Source organism: Lathyrus oleraceus, chromosome 1 (assembly GCF_024323335.1).
Source record: "Lathyrus oleraceus cultivar Zhongwan6 chromosome 1, CAAS_Psat_ZW6_1.0, whole genome shotgun sequence".
Classification (NCBI taxonomy): Eukaryota; Viridiplantae; Streptophyta; class Magnoliopsida; order Fabales; family Fabaceae; genus Lathyrus; species Lathyrus oleraceus.
In genome coordinates, this window is record NC_066579.1 from 415,457,685 (window position 1) to 415,477,335 (window position 19,651).

Below are 19,651 nucleotides of genomic sequence, written 5' to 3' on the forward strand. Positions count from 1 at the left end.
GATGGTTCGGTTTGAGAAAATTTGTATTCTAACAGTTTGGTACCATTCGGAATTTACCAAACCAATTATTTTGATTCGGTTTATTTCTGAATAAACTAAAATGGTTCGGTTCAAGCAAATTTTTACTACAATTTAATTTAATTCAATTTAATGTTTTCAAAAAACTTTACCATGAAGAACCATATCCTTAAAGATGCATAATAAACAATCCCCTTAACCTAGGATCTTACCCTAAAACTTTCACCAAAGAATGTTTCCCATTTTAACAATTCAATTATTATACTCCCGTTCATTTTTTTTTACTACTTGTACCATAAGTGAGATATACAAAAGATTTACAAAGTGGTCAAAAATAAATTTATGCACATTTAAGATAAATAAATAATTCAAAATATGTTTTATATAAATTAAAGTATGCTCCATTTATTTCATTTAGGTTTATGAATGAAAAACACACTTTTTCAAAAAAAAATCATAATAATTCATTTTTCAATTTAATTATTAAACTATCCCATTTTTAAAAAATAAATAAGACGTAGGTATCAGATGAGTTGACGCCTACCCTTAAATTTAAAGAGGGGGGCGCCAATCGAATTGGCTACGACACATGGTGTTGTCAATCCAATTGGCGCCCATGTGTATAAAGTGAGAGAAGACGCTGATTGGTCTGGCGTCTCTATGTATTGTGTATTTTTTTCTACAAATAGATATGTTGGGTGATTCATTTTTCTACATCTCTTTTCATTATATTGCAAACATGTTTCGTCTTCGTCGCCGATATGAAAAAGTGATTTATTCGAGAGACAAACCTCCGATGGAGATGATGTTTTGAAACATCTGTCGTTTCGAACAACTAAAGAGGGAGTTGTTTCGTTGGTTAGATAGAAACATACCTGAAGGCAAAACTTACACACAAGAAGGTTCAACGTCTAACCCCCAATAACATTGCCAGATTGGTTACTCACAATCGCCTATCCATAAAAAAAATTGGCCCACAAATAGACAAACGTACGACCCTAACATGTCAAACACCCAACCACAATACCAAGAGCATACCCTGTACCACCACCAACAAGTAGATCATCACCAACACACCCAACATCATTATGCACCCAACACATCACCCTACCATAGTCGCCTTAGCCAAAACACTCAGCGATCATTTAACATCAATCCTCCTTCCTCCTACTGTAGTCAAGAAGCTCAAACATCAGAAAATCAAAACATACAACAACCATATGGCTACCAAACACCACAACAATCATTTCAACATTTCCTCGACACATCATTCACACAAATGTCGCCCTTCAGTCGTCCTGGTCGCCCTCCAATAACTCAAACACAACTCAACTACTCTGACATGGATCACAAACTCAACTATGGAAGTAGCGCTTCATTGCATACACAAGACTATGCGGATTTGTTTAAATATCTTAGGCAATCTCCTGCGGGTGGTGTGATGTTCCTAGGGCCTCAAATCCTCAAATACCTGGGGTGATACTGGAATTCATATATTTCGGAATTTACATTCTTGTAATGTTCTCATAAATACATTATCATATTGTTGATGCTGGAATTCGCCGGCAACATGCTCACAATTATTATATCACTGGTAGCAGTTTAATTCAATTTCGGTAAATTCGTTGCCCCGTGCAATTTAATCCAATAATCACATTTCTGACTCACAGTTCTCATAATTTGTGATATATATATATATATATATATATATATATATATATATATATATATATATATATATATATATATATATATATATATATATATATATATATATATATATATATATATATATATATATATATATATATATATATATATATATATATCCTTTCAAATCCTTTATGCAAGTATAAAATTCATATTCTCAACGAATACCTGATCCAACTCTTTTACTATACTCAGTATAAAATTCATAAGCAGTTGCTTCAAATAGAAACTCCATTTCGAAGTGAGGTTCAGTTTTTGCAATACTTTCTTGATTATGTTCCATATTGTATTCATGAATATTGTTCACCACTTACTAACACAATTTAGAATAGATGACAAATTCATACTTTCTGAAAAAGTATTGAGTCGTGATATTTGTAAAATCATAAGATTAGAATAAGCATAATGAAGTAAGAAAATTTCATGAAGTAATAAGAAGAATATAACTATATAAGTAAACTAATAACAATGTAAATCTAAAAAAATTGCACAATCATATTCGAAAAAATTCAAAATTGTTATAAAAAAACAGTTGCTTAAAATAATAACAACATAATTAAAACAAATAACAACATAATAGTGAAAAGAATTGTAAAATCATAATTTTAAAAAATCCAAATTATTCAGAATTTTAAAAGTAATAATAACAAAGTAGATCAGCTCATAACAACATAAAACTCCATAAAGTAAGAAAATTGCATAAAATAGACTAATAACAACATATAACAATGAAGTAAGCAAATTACGAAACCGAAGTTAGAAAGAAAGAAAAAATCAAATTTGCAAAATAACAAAAATTGCAATTATGAAAGACAATAATACCTTCAATAAACGGTGATACATAAATGAAGATGAGATGAAAAGAGAAGCAAATGAATGAGCATGTAAACACTTAATAAAAAAGGAATGATGAAAATGATTATAGTTTTAGAGAGAATAATGGAACGTTTGAATATGGAACGTGTTCTTTTCTTCTTTCATTTTTATTAAATACATAATAAATAATTACTTTTAAATCTCAACTTTTAAAAACAATTGTAACGCATGTCTTACATCCATCAACCTAAATGGAATAAATGGAATTTATGTTATGATAAATGGGTGATACATTGACTCGTTTTGTAATGCATGTTTTATTTATTTACACATATTTTTTGAAATTTTAAATATCTTGAAGTTGTCACATATTTGAAATATATGGAGTGCATAACTTTCATGTTGCTAATTGCTTTTTTTGTGAATATCTTTTTTTAGAATAAATTTTGAAAATAAAACTAAAATAGTCACAATATCTGGATTTTTATTTATTTTAATTTTATTAAGATGTTCATTGAAGGATATGTTTAAAATTGATAAATTATTAATTTTTCATTATAAAATTGTTGGTTTAAAGGTTTTTTCGTGTTGTTTCCGGTAAAATATTATTATTATGGATACAAGCAGTTGAATTAAAGGATAATATTATTATACTTACTATTTCTTCGGATAAACTATCGTATAAAAAGGGTAGGAAAGACAATATATTATTTGGTTGAGAAAAGGGGATGATGTAACATTAGTGACTTATTATTTTATGATTGTTATTTTAAATGATAAACAAAAATTATTATAAATTACTTTTTTTTGCTAAAATTATTCATTCATCAATAATACTGCTACTTGATCAATATTAGATCAATGATTTTATATATTTTTAAGATTACATGTCGTTAATTATTTATTTTTGTATCATTTTCAGGTTATGAATTTTATGGAAATGATATATTTTGTGAAATTTGTTACTATGTTATGATATATAAATAAATTTTATTAGATATTATGATATTTTCTATCCAATTTAAGTGTTTCAAATGTGTGAAATTGTATTAAATTGTTTAATAATTTTTTTAGAATTAAAAAGTTATTAATTTTTTTATATATTTTATACACAATCCATGAATCCAAATGAAGAGTTGATTCAGTTCAATTTTAATAAGAAAATTACAGATTGGACGATGAATTCAACCCATTAAAATTTGAAAGAGTTGAATAAAGAGTTAAGCTAAATTCGATTCAACATAATTCGTGTACACACCTAAACATGTTTGTTCTGATTGAAATTAGTGCCTCAGATAACCGATGTCTAGTGAGTGGTTAGAATCCGCTGTGATATTCATAACTATGATTTAACAAAGACATTAAAAGATTTTAATTTCCTCAATAGTTGAAAAGCATAGAATGGGAAATTTATTAATGACATGATAAAACATAACATGACACCAATATTTATAATAAGAGCATTAAAAGATCAAAATACAAACAATAGGACACATGTCATGCAAATATATAAAGTGTTAGCTACATATTAATCTAATTTTAAAGGTTCTACACAAAAATATAGTACTGGTTGAATTTAATTCAAAATAAAAGGTTTGTATTAGGCAAGAATTATTGAGGAGTATGATGTTGTCAAGGATATATTTTGGAGTGAAGCTTTGACTATGTTTAATTTGGTATATTGGCAAAGTAGTTTACCTTCTTTAGGTTTTCTTATTAGAAACATGAGCATTAATTCAATTTCATTCAGGCACTAAACAAGGTTAACCAATTATTCACATCACAGACATTGAGATTGATAGAGACATTCGTTGGGTTGAGTATGGGTAGGTTAACCAATTATTCACATCACAGACATTGAGATTGATAGAGACATTCGTTGGGTTGAGTATGGGTGTATAATGGTTTAGAAGGGAGGGGAATTGAATAGACCTCCCTTAATTGAAAAATAGTATCAATTTTTTTAAAAAAAATATAAGAGTTTTTAGAATGCGTGGGAGAGGAAGTTTTAGAAAAGATGGATTATGAACCAATTGTACGATTTACACAATGAATAAAAAATACAATGAGAATTAGACTGATGAAATTGCTAACATACAATGCGTCAATTAATTAAATCAATTCACAATGAGATGTTTGAGTATAATTTTATTAATCGAATGAGAATCTAATATTACATATTTATACAAATATAATTTGCAAAAAAATGTTTAGCTGATCTAAACAAACCTAGGCTTAAACATTAAAACACTATACACGATAAACTTAAAAATATATAATTCTAAAAAGAGATAAAGCCCTAAAATCATACAATGCTAGAAAACGATAAAACCATATGAACATGCAAACTTTATAGAAATTAAAACAGAGGGATAAAGAGAATTGTACACCGGTATTTCTATTAGTTTGTGGCAAATCATTGAAAATTCGTTGGTCTTCCACTATTTCACAAATTATTACACAATGTTTTTGGTACAACAGATAATCACAACCAATACTGAAAACTTAAAGCCAAATGCTTCAGCAACATAAATCAGAATCTTGATTTTTCTTATATTGAACACAACCCACAAAGCTGCCAATTTTTCAAGATATTCCCTTGATCTTGAGTGAATCATCTACTCAGAATCAAAACACTCCAAGATTTTGTCTACAATGATCTTCACTCAATCCTACTAGAATTCTCTTGTCCGAGTCTTTAAACTGCTGAAGGCTTTATAAACTCCAAGATTTCGTCCACAATGATCTTTACTTGATCCTACCAAAATTACCTTCGAGAAATTACTCTTTTTCTTCACTGGGAGTCAGTCTCCAGAGTTCGTAATCACTATCTGATTCTTCAAACTGAGAACACGCAATAGTCTTCATACAACATTAGAATCCTAATGTACCTTACAACTACCACTCATACTCAATCTTAGAGTTAAGTAACCACAACATTGAGGTTTTTGACTAAAGGTTGAAGATGAAGGATTTTTTGATGAAGCTCACACACACTTTGAATTGCGAGTGAAAGTTCGTGTGACTAAAAGACCACTCTTTGTTTTACTATGGAAATTATGAATTAATCATTCTAAAGAGAGAAAGAAAAATGGTTTATATATGTGTTAGAGTTAAGGCACAAAATAGGTGAAAACTAACAGTTTTCTTCGAGTCAGGATCCAAAATAATAATTTGAATCAAATAAAAGAGTAAATTGGATAAAGATGATAAAATCAGGAGTTTACATGTTTGGTTTGAGACATGATTTGAATCATGTAATTCGAGTCAAGCAAACACTTGATTTGAGTCACACATCCAGAATTGAATTTGAATTATTTGTATTCATGCATGATTCAAGTCAACCATAATGATGATTCGAGTCAAGATGCCTTTGATTCGAGGCAAGAAAAACCTTGATTCGAATAAAATCTTTTAGTGCCAAATTTCAAATTTCATATTTACTCTTGACTCGAATCACACAAATTTGTTATTCAAATCAAACTTAGAAATCGTCTTGCTTCAAGTATTCTAAATTGTGATTCAAGTCATACATTGTTGATTTTTTATTAATTGCTTAATTTAAAAAATAAAAAAAACATTGTCAGTGGTTTCAACCTACTCTTGATTCTAATCAGAAAAAGTTGTGATTTAAATCAAACTTAGAAAACATCTTACTTTAAGTCTTCTAATTTGTGATTCAAGTCATACATTGTTGACTTTTAATCAATTGCTTAATTAAAAAAAATATTGTCAGTGGTTTCAACCTAAGATAAAATCGTGGATAATTGTGAGGTATACCAACTAAAATAAAATGATAAATAAAAAAATATCTAAAATGCAAGAAAACATCAAAGCACATATGAAATAAAATTGTTACCGACAGAGAAATTTCAACATTTCCTTGATGAATGCAAGTGAATTTGTTTTCTCAATATTAGTCAAAAATTATGTTTCATTGAGGACAGGTGTCTAGGACAACTTGTTAAACCAGATTGAACACATTACGACAATAATAATGAATCAAAGTAAAAATAGTAAATAACACAAAGGATTGTTAACACAACTCGGTGCAAACAACACATACGTCTGAGGGCGCTCTAACTAACAAAGGAAATTCACTCTTTAATAGAATTAGTACAAAGTATCTTAGATGAACAAGACCATTGCTCAATGCCCCTCTTCTTAATTCTACCCTCGGTGTATTTATATTTAGGAATCTCCCTAAAAATGAGAACCCCCTCTCACTTCCTCTCAATCACTAACCCTAGTGATCAAGAATAATAATCAGAATGATCAATGTTGAATTTACAACTCAACTAAATAAACCAACTATTATGCCTTATGATATGAATAAAGCAATAGCGTGGTGTACAAGAAACATGAATAAAAGACTCAAATAAACCCTAGCACGAAGATATTCAATCCTAGCGCACACCCTCAATGATGAGGTGAGAGTATCCTTAAATAGTAATCTAATTATGAGTTTTTCTTCTTTTAGATATTTGATTTAATTTCATCCATAATTATAGTTGATGTAGTTGGATTTGATTTGCTACACAAAAGTCTCCAACAAAAGATATGATTTGTTTTTAATTCAAATTCAAATTTAAATTTCTATTTAAATTGATTTGATCTTCAAACAGATGTCATACAAATCACATCACACATTGCTAAAAGATAGCAAAAATCTTATTGCACAATGTTGCAGAAATACACGTCAAAACATAAACAACCTTGTGTCACAGGTAAGGTCAGATGTGTCGCACCTACTATAACATCATGTCCAACAATGTGTCTATACCATGTTATTTTACATAATACAGGCAATTAAAAAAGAAACAATAATTAGTTAAATGTTATGTCGATTTCATATTGATAAAAATCCTGGAGCAAAAGATAAACAATATGTTTTGATGGCTAGGCAAGAATTAATGATGGATTTAAAGAGGAAGATTGATTTCGTTAACTATGTGGATGAGTATGAGCTTGCCATTTTTCGGGTTAGTTTGTGTTGAGATCATGCATTTTTTTGAATATGTTAAAGAAACATGATTTTCTTCCAACAAAGAAATAATTTTTTCAGCATGGACCAACCAGAGAATACAACAACAAAAAGGTACATTTTTTAAAACATTTATAACTTAATTATGTGAATAAAATGTTAATTTTAACTATGCAAAATAATAAATAAGATCTTTGTAAAATCTGAGATGGTCTGAACAACATGATGAAGTAACAACTGAGTGGTATAAAATAATCATTTCAAAAAAGCATAGAGTATGGACATAATACTCTTCTTAATTGAAGACTGCATGGATTTGTGTCAAGATACACGATATTTCCTAGACACCTCTAAATACTAATGGAAAACTATGACAACAAACGCATAACTCATTAATGAAGAGGTATAAAACTCCCCTAAATCATAACATTTAACAAGGAAGGGACGTTGTCTAGTGTGTTGTCATCTGTCTGAATGATAGCAAGTCCATTTTAAATATTTCTAGATTCTGGATCTTATTGCCTAAGACACTATAAGAATTGTTATCATACCATCCTGAAAATCCAAAAATATTCCTAGATTCTGGATCTTATTGTGTTCTTAAATATTTCTAGAATCCTAGATTCCAAAAATCCAAAAATAAGAACATAATTTCTAACACTGTTCTCAGCTTGTGTTCTTATTGTTTGAAATTCATGCGAGTCTCATCAAATTCAACTAACATGGAAATATGTTGGGAAAAAAAGGGTTAGATTTTGTAACCTTTATGTTCATTTCTTAGACTGCGATTATGCGTATCTTTTCAACCACGTCATTTGTTATTATCTGGGTTTTTTAACTTAGAAAGTGGAATGCGGGGGAGAGTAAAGATTTGTGAAGGAAAGAATATTGGCATGGTTTTGGATGAAGACATTCATGAGTGTTGCAGAAAAATTTTAAAATTCTGGTTTGAGAATTTATAAAAGTATACTTCCAGATTTATTCTGGAAGAATATTCCTGAACTATTTTTTTCTTATAAAATAACATGTGATTTCACTACGTATATATTTGATGAATTTGAAACGAAGAGAAACCTCGTTTATATAGAAAAAAAATCTAACTCAAAAAGAAAATAATTTATGAACTTTTTTAATGATTTAATAGATTAAAAGCGTGTTAATTAATCAATAGAAAATAGAAAATTTTAATTTTCTATGTCATTTAATCAATTATCACCCCCTTAATCGATTAGGTTACACTACAATTTAACTCATTAGTGGTGTATTTTTACCTTCTCAACCAACCAAACAAGTTTTCAATCAATTAAGTGCTTTTTAAAATTAATTTTAAGAAGTTTTATAAAAAAAATAAAAATAACTCAAGACTTAGTCTTGTGAAGTTTTATTCAAATAATTCACTTTTTAAAAAAAAATCTAAAATAACCCACTTTTCAGTTTAATTCTCAAACTATCTCACTTAAAAAAAAACGTTAAGACGTAGGTGTCAGGTGAATTGACTACAACACATGGTGTTGTCAATCCAATTGGCGTCTATGTGTATAAAGTGAGAGTTGGCGTCAATTGGTCTGACGTCTCCGTGTATTGTGTAATTTTTTTTGTATAAATAAATGTGTTGGATGATTCAGTTCTCCACATCTCTTTTAATTATATTGCAAACATGTTTTGTCTTCGTCGCTACTATGAAAAAATAATTTATTCTACAGACAGACCTCCGATGGAGATGATGTTCTGGAACATATGTCATTTCGAGCAACTAAAAAGGAAGTTGGTTCGTTGATTAGACGGAAACATACCTGAAGGCGAAAAAATTAGAAGTATTGAGAGACTCGCTGTTGTACGTGGATGGAAGCGAGTAAAAATGATAAGGATGTTATGGAAGTGATGTTTGGACCAAATGACATCAGTTTAATTGTTGTAATCAGTTAGAAATGTTTTTAAATGTTATGGTTTAGTATTTTTATCAGTTTTGATATTTGTTGTTTGTGTTGTTTATTCATGTTCGGTTTTAAGTGTATTTAAGTTGGAGTGATGTTTCTTGTTAACCTTGTTATAACAAAAAATTATTAGTATATCAAAATCAAATGTTACAAAAATTGAAAGGAGGTACTAAATTATGATGCAGAGGATGCTCCTAGATTGGGACATTTTTTCTTATTGTTTCCGGATTAACGACATATACTACATAATCTTATCATTTTATCATCCGTATTCATTTCTGTTCTAATACGCATGCTGTTTGACCGTCTTTTTTTCTTTCTTCGCATCCCATCGTTGTGTCAAACTATGTCCCCTTGATATGGAGGTCAATATTCCTCCATTGCTAGCAATGAGAAGTTTTCATTATAGACATTCATGACGGTAATGGTCTTGTAAACATCGAATAGATGATTATAAGCGTCCTGACGAGTATGTGTGCATGCCGCAATGACATGGGAGCAGGGAATACAGAAGGCCTGAAACTTTCCACAACCGCACCAAATTTATTCTAGCTTTATGTGAAAGATGGTGTCCCGAGACACACACATTCTGGTTTCCAACCGGTGAATGTACTGTGACGTTAGAAGATGTCTACATGTTATTGGGACTTCCTATCGAGGGTAAGGCAGTAAATGGTAAAATCAATTATGCGAATTCAATTTGCATGGAACTCTTGGATGCTGACTTGTTAGATGATAACTTGAGAGGTCAAGGTATACTTCTTTCACGCCTTAAGGCATATTACAACAGCTTACAATTAGATGAAAATTCTACCGAAGACGCTCGAATAATAAAAACTACGTGTTATATTATGCTTTTAATTTGTTTATTTTTATTTTCCGAAGGTAGTGGTTCTAGTATGCATGTTATGTATTTACCTTTACTAAGACATGTAAATAGAATAAGAAGTTACAGTTAGGGGTCCGCTTGTTTGGTTTATCTTTATAGCTCTTTGTGTAAAAATACACACAAAGACACATCTACATTTTTTGGATGTGCTTTTTTGCTCCAAACATAGGGTTGGTCTAGACTACCATCCCTAGCGCCCGTCAAGACACCCAACATCGCTATGTACCAGCACATCACCCTACCATAGCCGCCTTAGCCAAAACACTTAGCGATCATTTAACACTAATTGTCTCTCCTCCTACTATAGTCAAGAAGCATAAACATCACAAAACCAAAACATGCAACAACCATATGGCTACCAAACACCACAACAATCATTTCAACCTTTCCTCGACGCATCATTCACACCAATGTCGCCCTTCAATTGTTCTGGTCGCCCTCTAATAACTCAAACACAGCTCAACTACTCTTGCACGGGTCATGAACTCAACTATGGCGGTAGCGCTTCATTGCATACACAAGACTATGCAGATTTGTCTGAATATCTTAGGCAATCTCCTGCAGGTAGTGGTGATGTTCCTGGACCCTCAATTCCTCAAACACCTAGGATGAATCATCAACGTGGGTTAGGACCACGCATTCGGGAAGCTAGGGGATGTGGTATCGGAGACCGGTTAGATCATCCCGGTCAACGACATTAGTCTTTTTGGTTATCGTATGTAATGCATATTAATATTACTATCAATTGGTCTGATTTCGACTTTTATCTATAATGTATATTATTTTTCAAAAAAAAATTACACAACACATACAGGTGTCAGATCAATTGACGTCTCCTTTAAAACTACACACGCATGCTCCAATTGGATTGTCAGCACTAGGTACATAATTCAATCCAATTGGAACCACCTCTTCAGTTTAGAGAGCAGACGCCCATTCATCTGGCGTCATCTCTTAAAAATTGGGTAATTTGAAAATTAAACTGAAAAGTGAGTTATTTTAATAAGAAAATGAAAAAATAGATTATTTGAGTAAAAAATTCTAATCTTGTTACTTTTAATATATCAAAACTTAATAATAAAAAAACCTAAGCACGAGAAACAAGTTTTCACATTTTAGATCACAACTTCACATTACAATAAATCTCATGTTCTTCTTCGGTAAGGATGATACTATAACATTAGTTATTTATTTCACTAATATGTTCTTTTTTATTGCATCTTAGTTTCAATAACTAAGATATTAATTCCTCTTTTTATACTTGTTACTGTTATTACGTTTTACACATATCTTGACAGCAAATAAATTTTATTAGTTTTAATATAATTAGTTATTTGTCCCTATATTATTCAAAAGCAATACATGTCTGGCCAAATGTAACAAAAAAACATTAGTGTGTTTGCTAAGACTAAAAACAACATTGTTTTAGAATGACCAAATGCAACAAAAAAATTATATTTGCATGGAGAAAAAAATTAAAACCTGTAAACTATTAATCTTTAAGAACCAAATTATCAAATATTGAATCCAGTCATTAGGCTCAGCTTAGTAAGAACACACAGCACAATCATGATTCATATCATAACACATAATAAGTCCAAAGCTAAGCCACCCAACTGATCCTAAAGCAAATAGAGTACATGATAAAGATCTAGTCAAAAAGAAAATATCCCCTCAAAACAGGGGGTTTCCTATTTGTTATAGTTCTTCATTTCTATGCAGCATATAGCAAGTAATGAAAGAGGTTTTTGAAGCACAAGCATGCTAAAATTTCTGTATGACAACTGAATTTGCCAATCCTGCTTGCTCTATAGTCTGTGTTTCATCAGCTAGAACCTTTGGGGGGAACCCCATCATCTGAAGTTGATAACCCTGCCGACCGCCAGGTCTAGATGCATCAATGAAGGCACGGATATCGCCGATTGTGTGGTGGTTATTGAAATGTGATATCAATCGGGTTCCATCAGCTAACCTGAGCTGTATTGAGGTTGATGGCAATGACTGGTCAACCACAAGACCAGCAGAAGGGGATGGAGCTGAGGTGAGAGGCGTTGTCGATGCAACATTTGGCTCAGGTGCCACTGAATTGGAGCTGCTTCCAAGTGTTCTTCCCACTCCCTGAAATGAAACTTGGATCCTTTCTGGTTCCTGTTGCTGCGACAAGGAGCACTTGTTATTATTTGTAAATTGGATATGTATGATTTTGGATATAAACAACTTCAGACTGGATTTTGTTTCATAGTAAAGTTCTATTTGAATAAACATCTTACTAAAGCCTTTATCATGTACTAAGTACTTATGTATAAGCTATTTATATAACAAAATGAAAAATAAAGTCAAACTGTTTTCATATAATCTATAAGCTGTTTCCATAGAACCTATAAAAATAAGCTGAAAACAACTTATGGACATATCATAAGCTGTTTTCATAAGTCATCTTAAACAATCTTACAAGTGCTTATGTAAGTAAATAAAATCAAGCAAGTCTCTATATAAACAGACCCTAAATTGGACAAATACAAGCCAAAGAACTCAAACAGAAAACTCACACGATAGTTCTCATTCCTCCTTATGAGGTTTACATTTACAGCTGACCTCCTATCCGCAGGCTCAAGCTCTTTCGGGCATTCAGATTTTTTAATGCTCTGCATTCAAAAATAGCAAATATCATTTAACACACTAAATAAAACCATTGATATAACCATGAAGAAAGTAATAGTTTCCCAAACACATCAGGGACATTCTTAGATAGTCTTGTCAAGAGATTATAAAAGCAACCTATAGTAAACTTACAAAATAAGCTGACAATCAGAGAAAATTTAATTAGAAAAGTGAAGATATAAGTGAAATTCGTTGAGATATTCCAGTGTTCCCTGAATATTCACTAAAAAAACTCAATTTTATAATACTCAGAAGTAGTCTTTTATCATTCCCAATATTTTCCACCATCTAATCTATTAGCAAAATAAGAATCTTAATACAGTACCTCCAAAAATGAGGCATTTGCAGGATCATCCAATCTCCTTAAAGGTCCGTCATTTACTGTGAAACCGTTACTCCAAAAAACAATGTTGTGAACAACAGACTCAGGTTGCTGAGAGTTAGAAGCATTCTGTACAGTTTCCCCAGAGAGTAACCTGCCAGTTCCAGTAAAGCTTGTTGACCTTGGAGGTTCTTGAAGCTGATCAAGAGGCCTTTCTACAGCTCCAAGTTGCCTAGCTTGGTTGAAAATTGCATCTACATCATTTCCTTTGGAAGGGTCCTGGACAAGCATTCCACTGGAGAAATAATGTAAAATTATTACACAATCAACAGAAAAGTAACAGATCATAAAACAAACTAACCATTTACCCATTTATGTATTTATTTGTAAATCTCGCGCAGGACAAGTGAGACAGCAGTAAGCTTTCTGTGTATATTACTTAAAAGTTTAGAAAGCATGATTGTAGACACTTATTTAATCAACATGTGGATAGCCTTTCAAAAACCAACTTTTAATGTACAAAATTGAACACTTTCCATAGTCAAAGAGACCTTTTCACTGACAGGTGCTTGAGGTTCTAGAAAAGTAAAGTAAATTTGTCCATTTAGAAAGGGTTGAAATGGAATGGTTTGAAATCAGATAATGCAACAGAATCATTATTGTTAAAAGTTTTAATTAGGAAATGGTTGGGATTCCATTTCCTTTGTTTGGAAGTAACAATGGTTAATTGAGTGGAGTAGATTACAAATGTATAATCTGGTATTACCTATCTTGTCAGTCTCGGATAAAGACGCGGAGCAGTTGACCCAAAACCGGGACAGCACAAAGGATGCTAATCTATTTTTTCAATAAATTATTAATACTAAATAATTGATATCAAATAAGTTATGTTAAAGTACTTATTTAAGTCATTTATACTATATAGATGCATTCTTGCAGACTATTGAGAGGTGCAAAAATGTAGTGAAGCCTTTTGGGCTTAAAGGGGCAAAGTTGCTCTCACTCTTCCTTTTCATAAAAATAGAAAAAAAACTAGCCCCTTCTCTCTCCCATCAGCCGCCTTCAAGATCAACTCACACAAGCTTACACATCTGTCGTCATTGTCCTCCTTTTCTTGTAACCTCTTTCTTCTTTCTTGCTTCTTTGTTACTTCTCTGCATGTGAAGGCGCTGGCCAGAAATAAACAGATCTGAAAAACCCCTGTAGACACCCGATCATCACCGAAAAATGTATGTAGTGACTGAAGACCATATTTAGCATGACTTGAGGCTGCAATAACCACTCCAGCAAAATGCAACACACCCGTGTTCAGTGGTTGTTAACAAAATAAGGTATTAACATTTAATTACCTAGATGCCAATTGCCAAATGATGCAGTAGCTAAATTGGTCAATTGCCAAGTCTGATAATGAGTGTACTTCCCTTTGCCATTTCACCAACATAGCTTAAAAGTGAATATTTGACTTATTACTTTATACAATGTATTCATATAGATTCAAAGCAAAAAATTAAGCTATATAGTCTAATAAAATCAAATCTTGTGAACTTAAAACCATTTAACCAATCAAGAGAGCAATTCTAACGTTACCGTATAGAGCTTTATCTAAGACATTAAAGAGCTCAAAAGGTACTTGCAATCCATAAGAGCATTGTCATTCACCAGGAAGAGCAAAGAGAGAGTTGCTATTTAAACTAAGGAAATGACAAAACATGTCACTTTGATAGCTTTTGATAGCTTCTGTCTAATCAAAATAGGTTTGAACTATACGAAGCACAATCAAAATTAGTTTTGAAGTAATAAAAGTTTGAAGGAGCACATCCAAAACACGATTTCATCATTTTAAAATCCCCTAGGATAAGTTTTCAAATGCTTCCACCCAAAAATGATTTCGAGAAAAATTGAAAGAACTACGCAATTGTATAAGTGCAACATAATAGCATGAATTGTTATCACTTATCACAAAATGATGGAGAAATAAAATAGAAGGGGATGTAAACCATTGAATTCAAGCTGCATGGCTGAAATGGAAGAGGGTTTCCGGGGTTTTATGTGACACAAAGGTACCACTAAAGTTGAAGGGGCATAATGTTGGATGGTTAAAAATCAACGCGAGAATAAAGTAAGTGTAGCAGAGATGAGGATGTTGTGTTGGATGATTGGTAAGACTAGACATGATAAGAATATAAATAACAATATTAGAGAGAGTGTTGGGGTAGCACCTATAGTAAAAAAGATGGTGAAAATTAAACTTGGGTGGCGAGAATACCTGTAGATTGTGGTAATGAGAGTAGAAAAGATTGAGAGAAGTGAAACAAATTGAAGGTGGTAATGAGAGTAGAAAATTGAAGACTTGTATCAAGGCAGTATGCAACAAAGTTTAACAGAAAAAATAACCTAGACAATAGCAATTGGGGGAAGAGGTCGTCAAATTACACACATCAGAGAAAAAGAAATCACAATCATAGGGAGTTAGAGAGATCAGTGCAATTTCCCCCAATTCAATAATTACCAATGTTTCAATTCACAACAAAAAAATTGCAAACTGTTACTTCAGAATTACCCTAAATTATTCAACCATGATAACTCACACTCATAAATAGTATAACATGCGGCTCAAACAACTTAAGCATGATTATGATATGAATTGAATTGAATAGAAGAAGTAGCGAGTACCAATTAGAATAAAAATGAATCAAAAACGAAAAGGAATCGAAAAGTTGGGAGAGGTAGTGAAAGGGAGAAAAAATAGAACCTTTTCTCGCCGCCAGTGTAATACTCCTGAGGGCCATCGGAGTCGCTGTCGGAATCAGCGGATGGTCGGTTCAGATCGGAGAGCGTGCGGATTCTGCCGGCTCGACTGTTTGATGCCTTCTTGTGGTCTCGTGACGCCATTGATTTCACTACTCACAACACACACAGAGTGATAGAGAGAGAGAGAAAGAGAGTAATATCTTGTGATTTATGTTGAAAAAAGAATAATTATTTTTTATAATAAACCATGAATAATAATAATAATAATAATAATAATAATAATGATAATAATGATAATAAGTCAGTATCTTCTTGTTTTAATTATTTTTCTTTTACATTTTTTTTGGTTAGTTTTTTAAAATTTCCCAAACTTATTAAGATTGGATCAAATTATTTTGTTAAAATTGTCCAAAAGAAATTCTTTGCTTTGTTTCTTTGGATTATAACTATTTTAATTTATGTGAAATAAATAAATGTGATATTCGTAATAGGACTAAGAGATTATCAAATAAAAATAAAGATTTAAATACATATTCATCTCTTAAATATATTCTTTTTTAATATAATACAAGACGTATCAAAAGTCCAAGCTACAATAGTTCTATTACGATTAAGGCGATTTTCGGCTAAGTGGCTAGAGATTTTCGACAAGGTGTTTGAGTGTATTCTTTCGTTTAGATATGTTTAAATGATGTTAAAATTAAGAAATAACGTTTATGTACATTGGACGGTATCATTCGAGTCTTAATGTGCATTTTAGCGTTCTTGCATTAGGAAGCATGTCAACATTGTTGGAAATGGTCTGGAAAATATTTCTACATCAAAATATTGTGTTAAGCATGAGAAACTTGATTTAAATGAAAAAATTTCATCACAGGTCGACACATATGACTACAGGTCGACCTATGGATGACTTTTTTAAACTTCTGGTCGACACATAGATGGTACAAATCGACATGTACGCTGCAGTATTATCGACTGCAGCTTCTGTCTCACATGCCGAGTCTTCATGTCGACCTATAGGAAGCACATAACCTTATAGGTTGACACATGTTTCCAACAGGTCGACACATGATTTGAATAGGTCGATACATGACTCGTACAAGTCGATGTATTGATTAATTTTTTTGAAAAAATGCATTTGTTTCCATTCATTTTGCTTCTTATGATACATGCATCATTCTCAAGTAAGGTTTCTAGAGTGAGTAAAACCTACATGAATCCAGGATTTCAAAGCATCCCATCATCTTCAATTCAATCTATGCATATACACAATCAAACTACACATAATCATTTTTTGATTTGGTGCCATCTAGACTAGGATTTATAACGTCCAATTAGGTTTGTTGTACCGAGAATATTAGGTTGAGATCTTTGAGGGATTCAAATAAGAAAACTGAGTTGGGATTTTCCTTCAAGGTCTTTAGGATTTGAAGGTTTTGGACAAGATTGTGCAATTCGGATTCGATCGAGTGAAAGCCTTGGGACTAGGTGTGTCGTGCAAGGGAGTAGCGTAAAACAGTGGATCGCGTTGACAAGTCTTGGGTTCAACAAGTGTGCGCTTGGGATTAACTCAGTCAGGTGAAAGTCTTTAGATAAGGAGGTCGTGCAAATAAGTAGCAATAATAGGTGAATTGAAGTGGCATTGTTGGTGACTTGAACAATCTTTGATCAAGGTTTTTTGGAGGTGCTAAAGTATAGAATAAACTTAGGGCTTGTGGGATTTGATTTCTCATCTCTTGTATTCATACATTTGCAAAGTAAGATTTATTGTATTAATATCTCAATTCGAATTCGAATTGAGGGCAGATGTACCCATGCCGAGGTCAATTGGGGGATTGCCAAAACAAATCATTGTGCTCTCTCTCTCTCTCTCTCTCTATCTATATATATATATATATATATATATATATATATATATATATATATATATATATATATATATATATATAATATATATATATTATATATATATATATATATATATATATATTATATATATATATATATATATATATATATATATATATATATATATATATATATATATATATATATATATATATATTTTATATATTTCAGTTCGCAAATTGTTGATTACTTTGATCTCTTGATCAATATTGTTTGAATAATAATTTTTGAATCATTTGTTAAATTTTTGTTGTTTTAGTAATCACATACCATTTGGTAGTGATTGGATTTCTAAGAACTACATACACTATACTAATATCCAAACTTTGTTGATCGAACGCAAAATGCTCGATAAATTGTTTCAACTAGTTATTTGTGTTGTTGTCAAACCTTTACTATATTGGAGTATTCAATTTGTTGCTTCAAGTGTTGTTAATCAACTTGTGGATTATTATCATACCATTGACACCTTTGCACATATCCGAGTTATTCAATAGTAGGTTTGTGATCAGAAAAATAGCAAGTGTATTATTTTTGTCTTTGTAGTAATAATGAGGAAAGTTTCCCGAATGTCAATCTCAAGGACAGCTCGTAAATACTAAGTTCTAATTGTGTTCAATTAAACAAATACTTATGTTGGGGGGTTTTTGATTCGAATATAGAAAAATAATTTCAAATAAAATAAATAGTGTTGAGAAAGGGTTTAAAGATACGAGTAATATGGTAGGGAATGTGTGTGATTCCTCACGGTAACAACTCTGAGTCACTATCGCAACAATAAATATCAATTAATTAATACCAGTTCTCGATGATGTTTTCTCCCAATGCCTTGGTGAGAAAACTTTTAATCATTCAACCCTGATCTCCATGTCCATAGAAATTAATCGGTGAAATTAAGCATTATTAAATCAAGAACAATTTGGTTCCTACAGGATATCCCTAGTCCTATGTAATACCTACTAGAGAATACTCTCATGAAAGCATTATCATAGGCGGTCCAACCTAATTGATAATCATCTAACAATTTCAATATTCTGAAAGAGAGGGCATTAAGCACATCACAAGAATAAATTAATTATGAAAAACAATATTGTTATTGCAAATATAAACTCAAAGTCATTACGGATTCAAATCAGGGACACCCCCTAGCATTGGGGGGTTTAGCTACTCATAGTATTCAATGAAATCAAAATATAAAATGGAGACATTATAAGTATTCAGATGAAATTTGATCTTCAATTGCTTTCGCTCATGAAAGTCTCGTTTCTCCCAAAACCTTGATTTCTCTTATCTAAATCGTGTGAATTCTTGCTTCCCAAACAGTGTGTCCTTTCTTGTCTGAAAACTCCCCCTTTAATAGGAAAGTCTTCTCTCTCCTCAAACAAAGCCACAAAAGCCCATCACATCAGCTTTCCAATTGACCAAAATGCCTTTCACTCAAGAATAACAAAAGATAAGACAAAATTGGTTTTTTTCCACGCGTGCTTACTACGGACTGTAGTCGGTGCTACGGGTGGTCGTAGCAGGCCATAGTTTCTGATGGTCTTGTCCAAGTCTCCTGCTACGGCTCGTAGCAGACCACTGTGTCTTGTGAAATTTGGGCTTCTGTGCCAGACCTTCCACTATGGCTCGTAGCAGGTGCTACAGGTGGT

General features: G+C 31.7%; 1 protein-coding gene across 2 annotated transcripts; it reads right to left on the minus strand.

The window, feature by feature from the left end:
- Positions 1 to 11,829: 11,829 nt before the first annotated feature.
- LOC127077408 (plant UBX domain-containing protein 4) lies at positions 11,830 to 16,309 on the minus strand. 2 transcript variants are annotated; one of them, XM_051018718.1, is made up of 4 exons: positions 16,090 to 16,309; positions 13,341 to 13,632; positions 12,904 to 12,999; positions 11,830 to 12,502 (listed from the first exon to the last, which is right to left on the minus strand). In XM_051018718.1, exons 1-4 carry the CDS (start codon positions 16,227 to 16,229, stop codon positions 12,119 to 12,121), a joined length of 912 nt encoding a protein of 303 aa, XP_050874675.1. In that variant the 5' UTR covers positions 16,230 to 16,309; the 3' UTR covers positions 11,830 to 12,118. The 2 variants fall into 2 exon arrangements, with proteins under 2 accessions (XP_050874675.1, XP_050874674.1); XM_051018717.1 differs by having other exon boundaries at positions 11,830 to 12,508.
- Between the last annotated feature and the right edge of the window lie 3,342 nt (positions 16,310 to 19,651).

Bases quoted from the DNA above. Each gene is read 5' to 3' on its own strand.
- LOC127077408 (XM_051018717.1), bottom strand. From the start codon at position 16,229: ATGGCGTCACGAGACCACAAGAAGGCATCAAACAGTCGAGCCGGCAGA. The intron at 13,633-16,089 runs GTTCTATTTTTT...TTATTTCTCCAG, and splicing joins TACACTGGCGGCGAGAAAAG to TGGAATGCTTGTCCAGGACC. The intron at 13,000-13,340 runs GTACTGTATTAA...TTTTGAATGCAG, and splicing joins CAAATGCCTCATTTTTGGAG to AGCATTAAAAAATCTGAATG.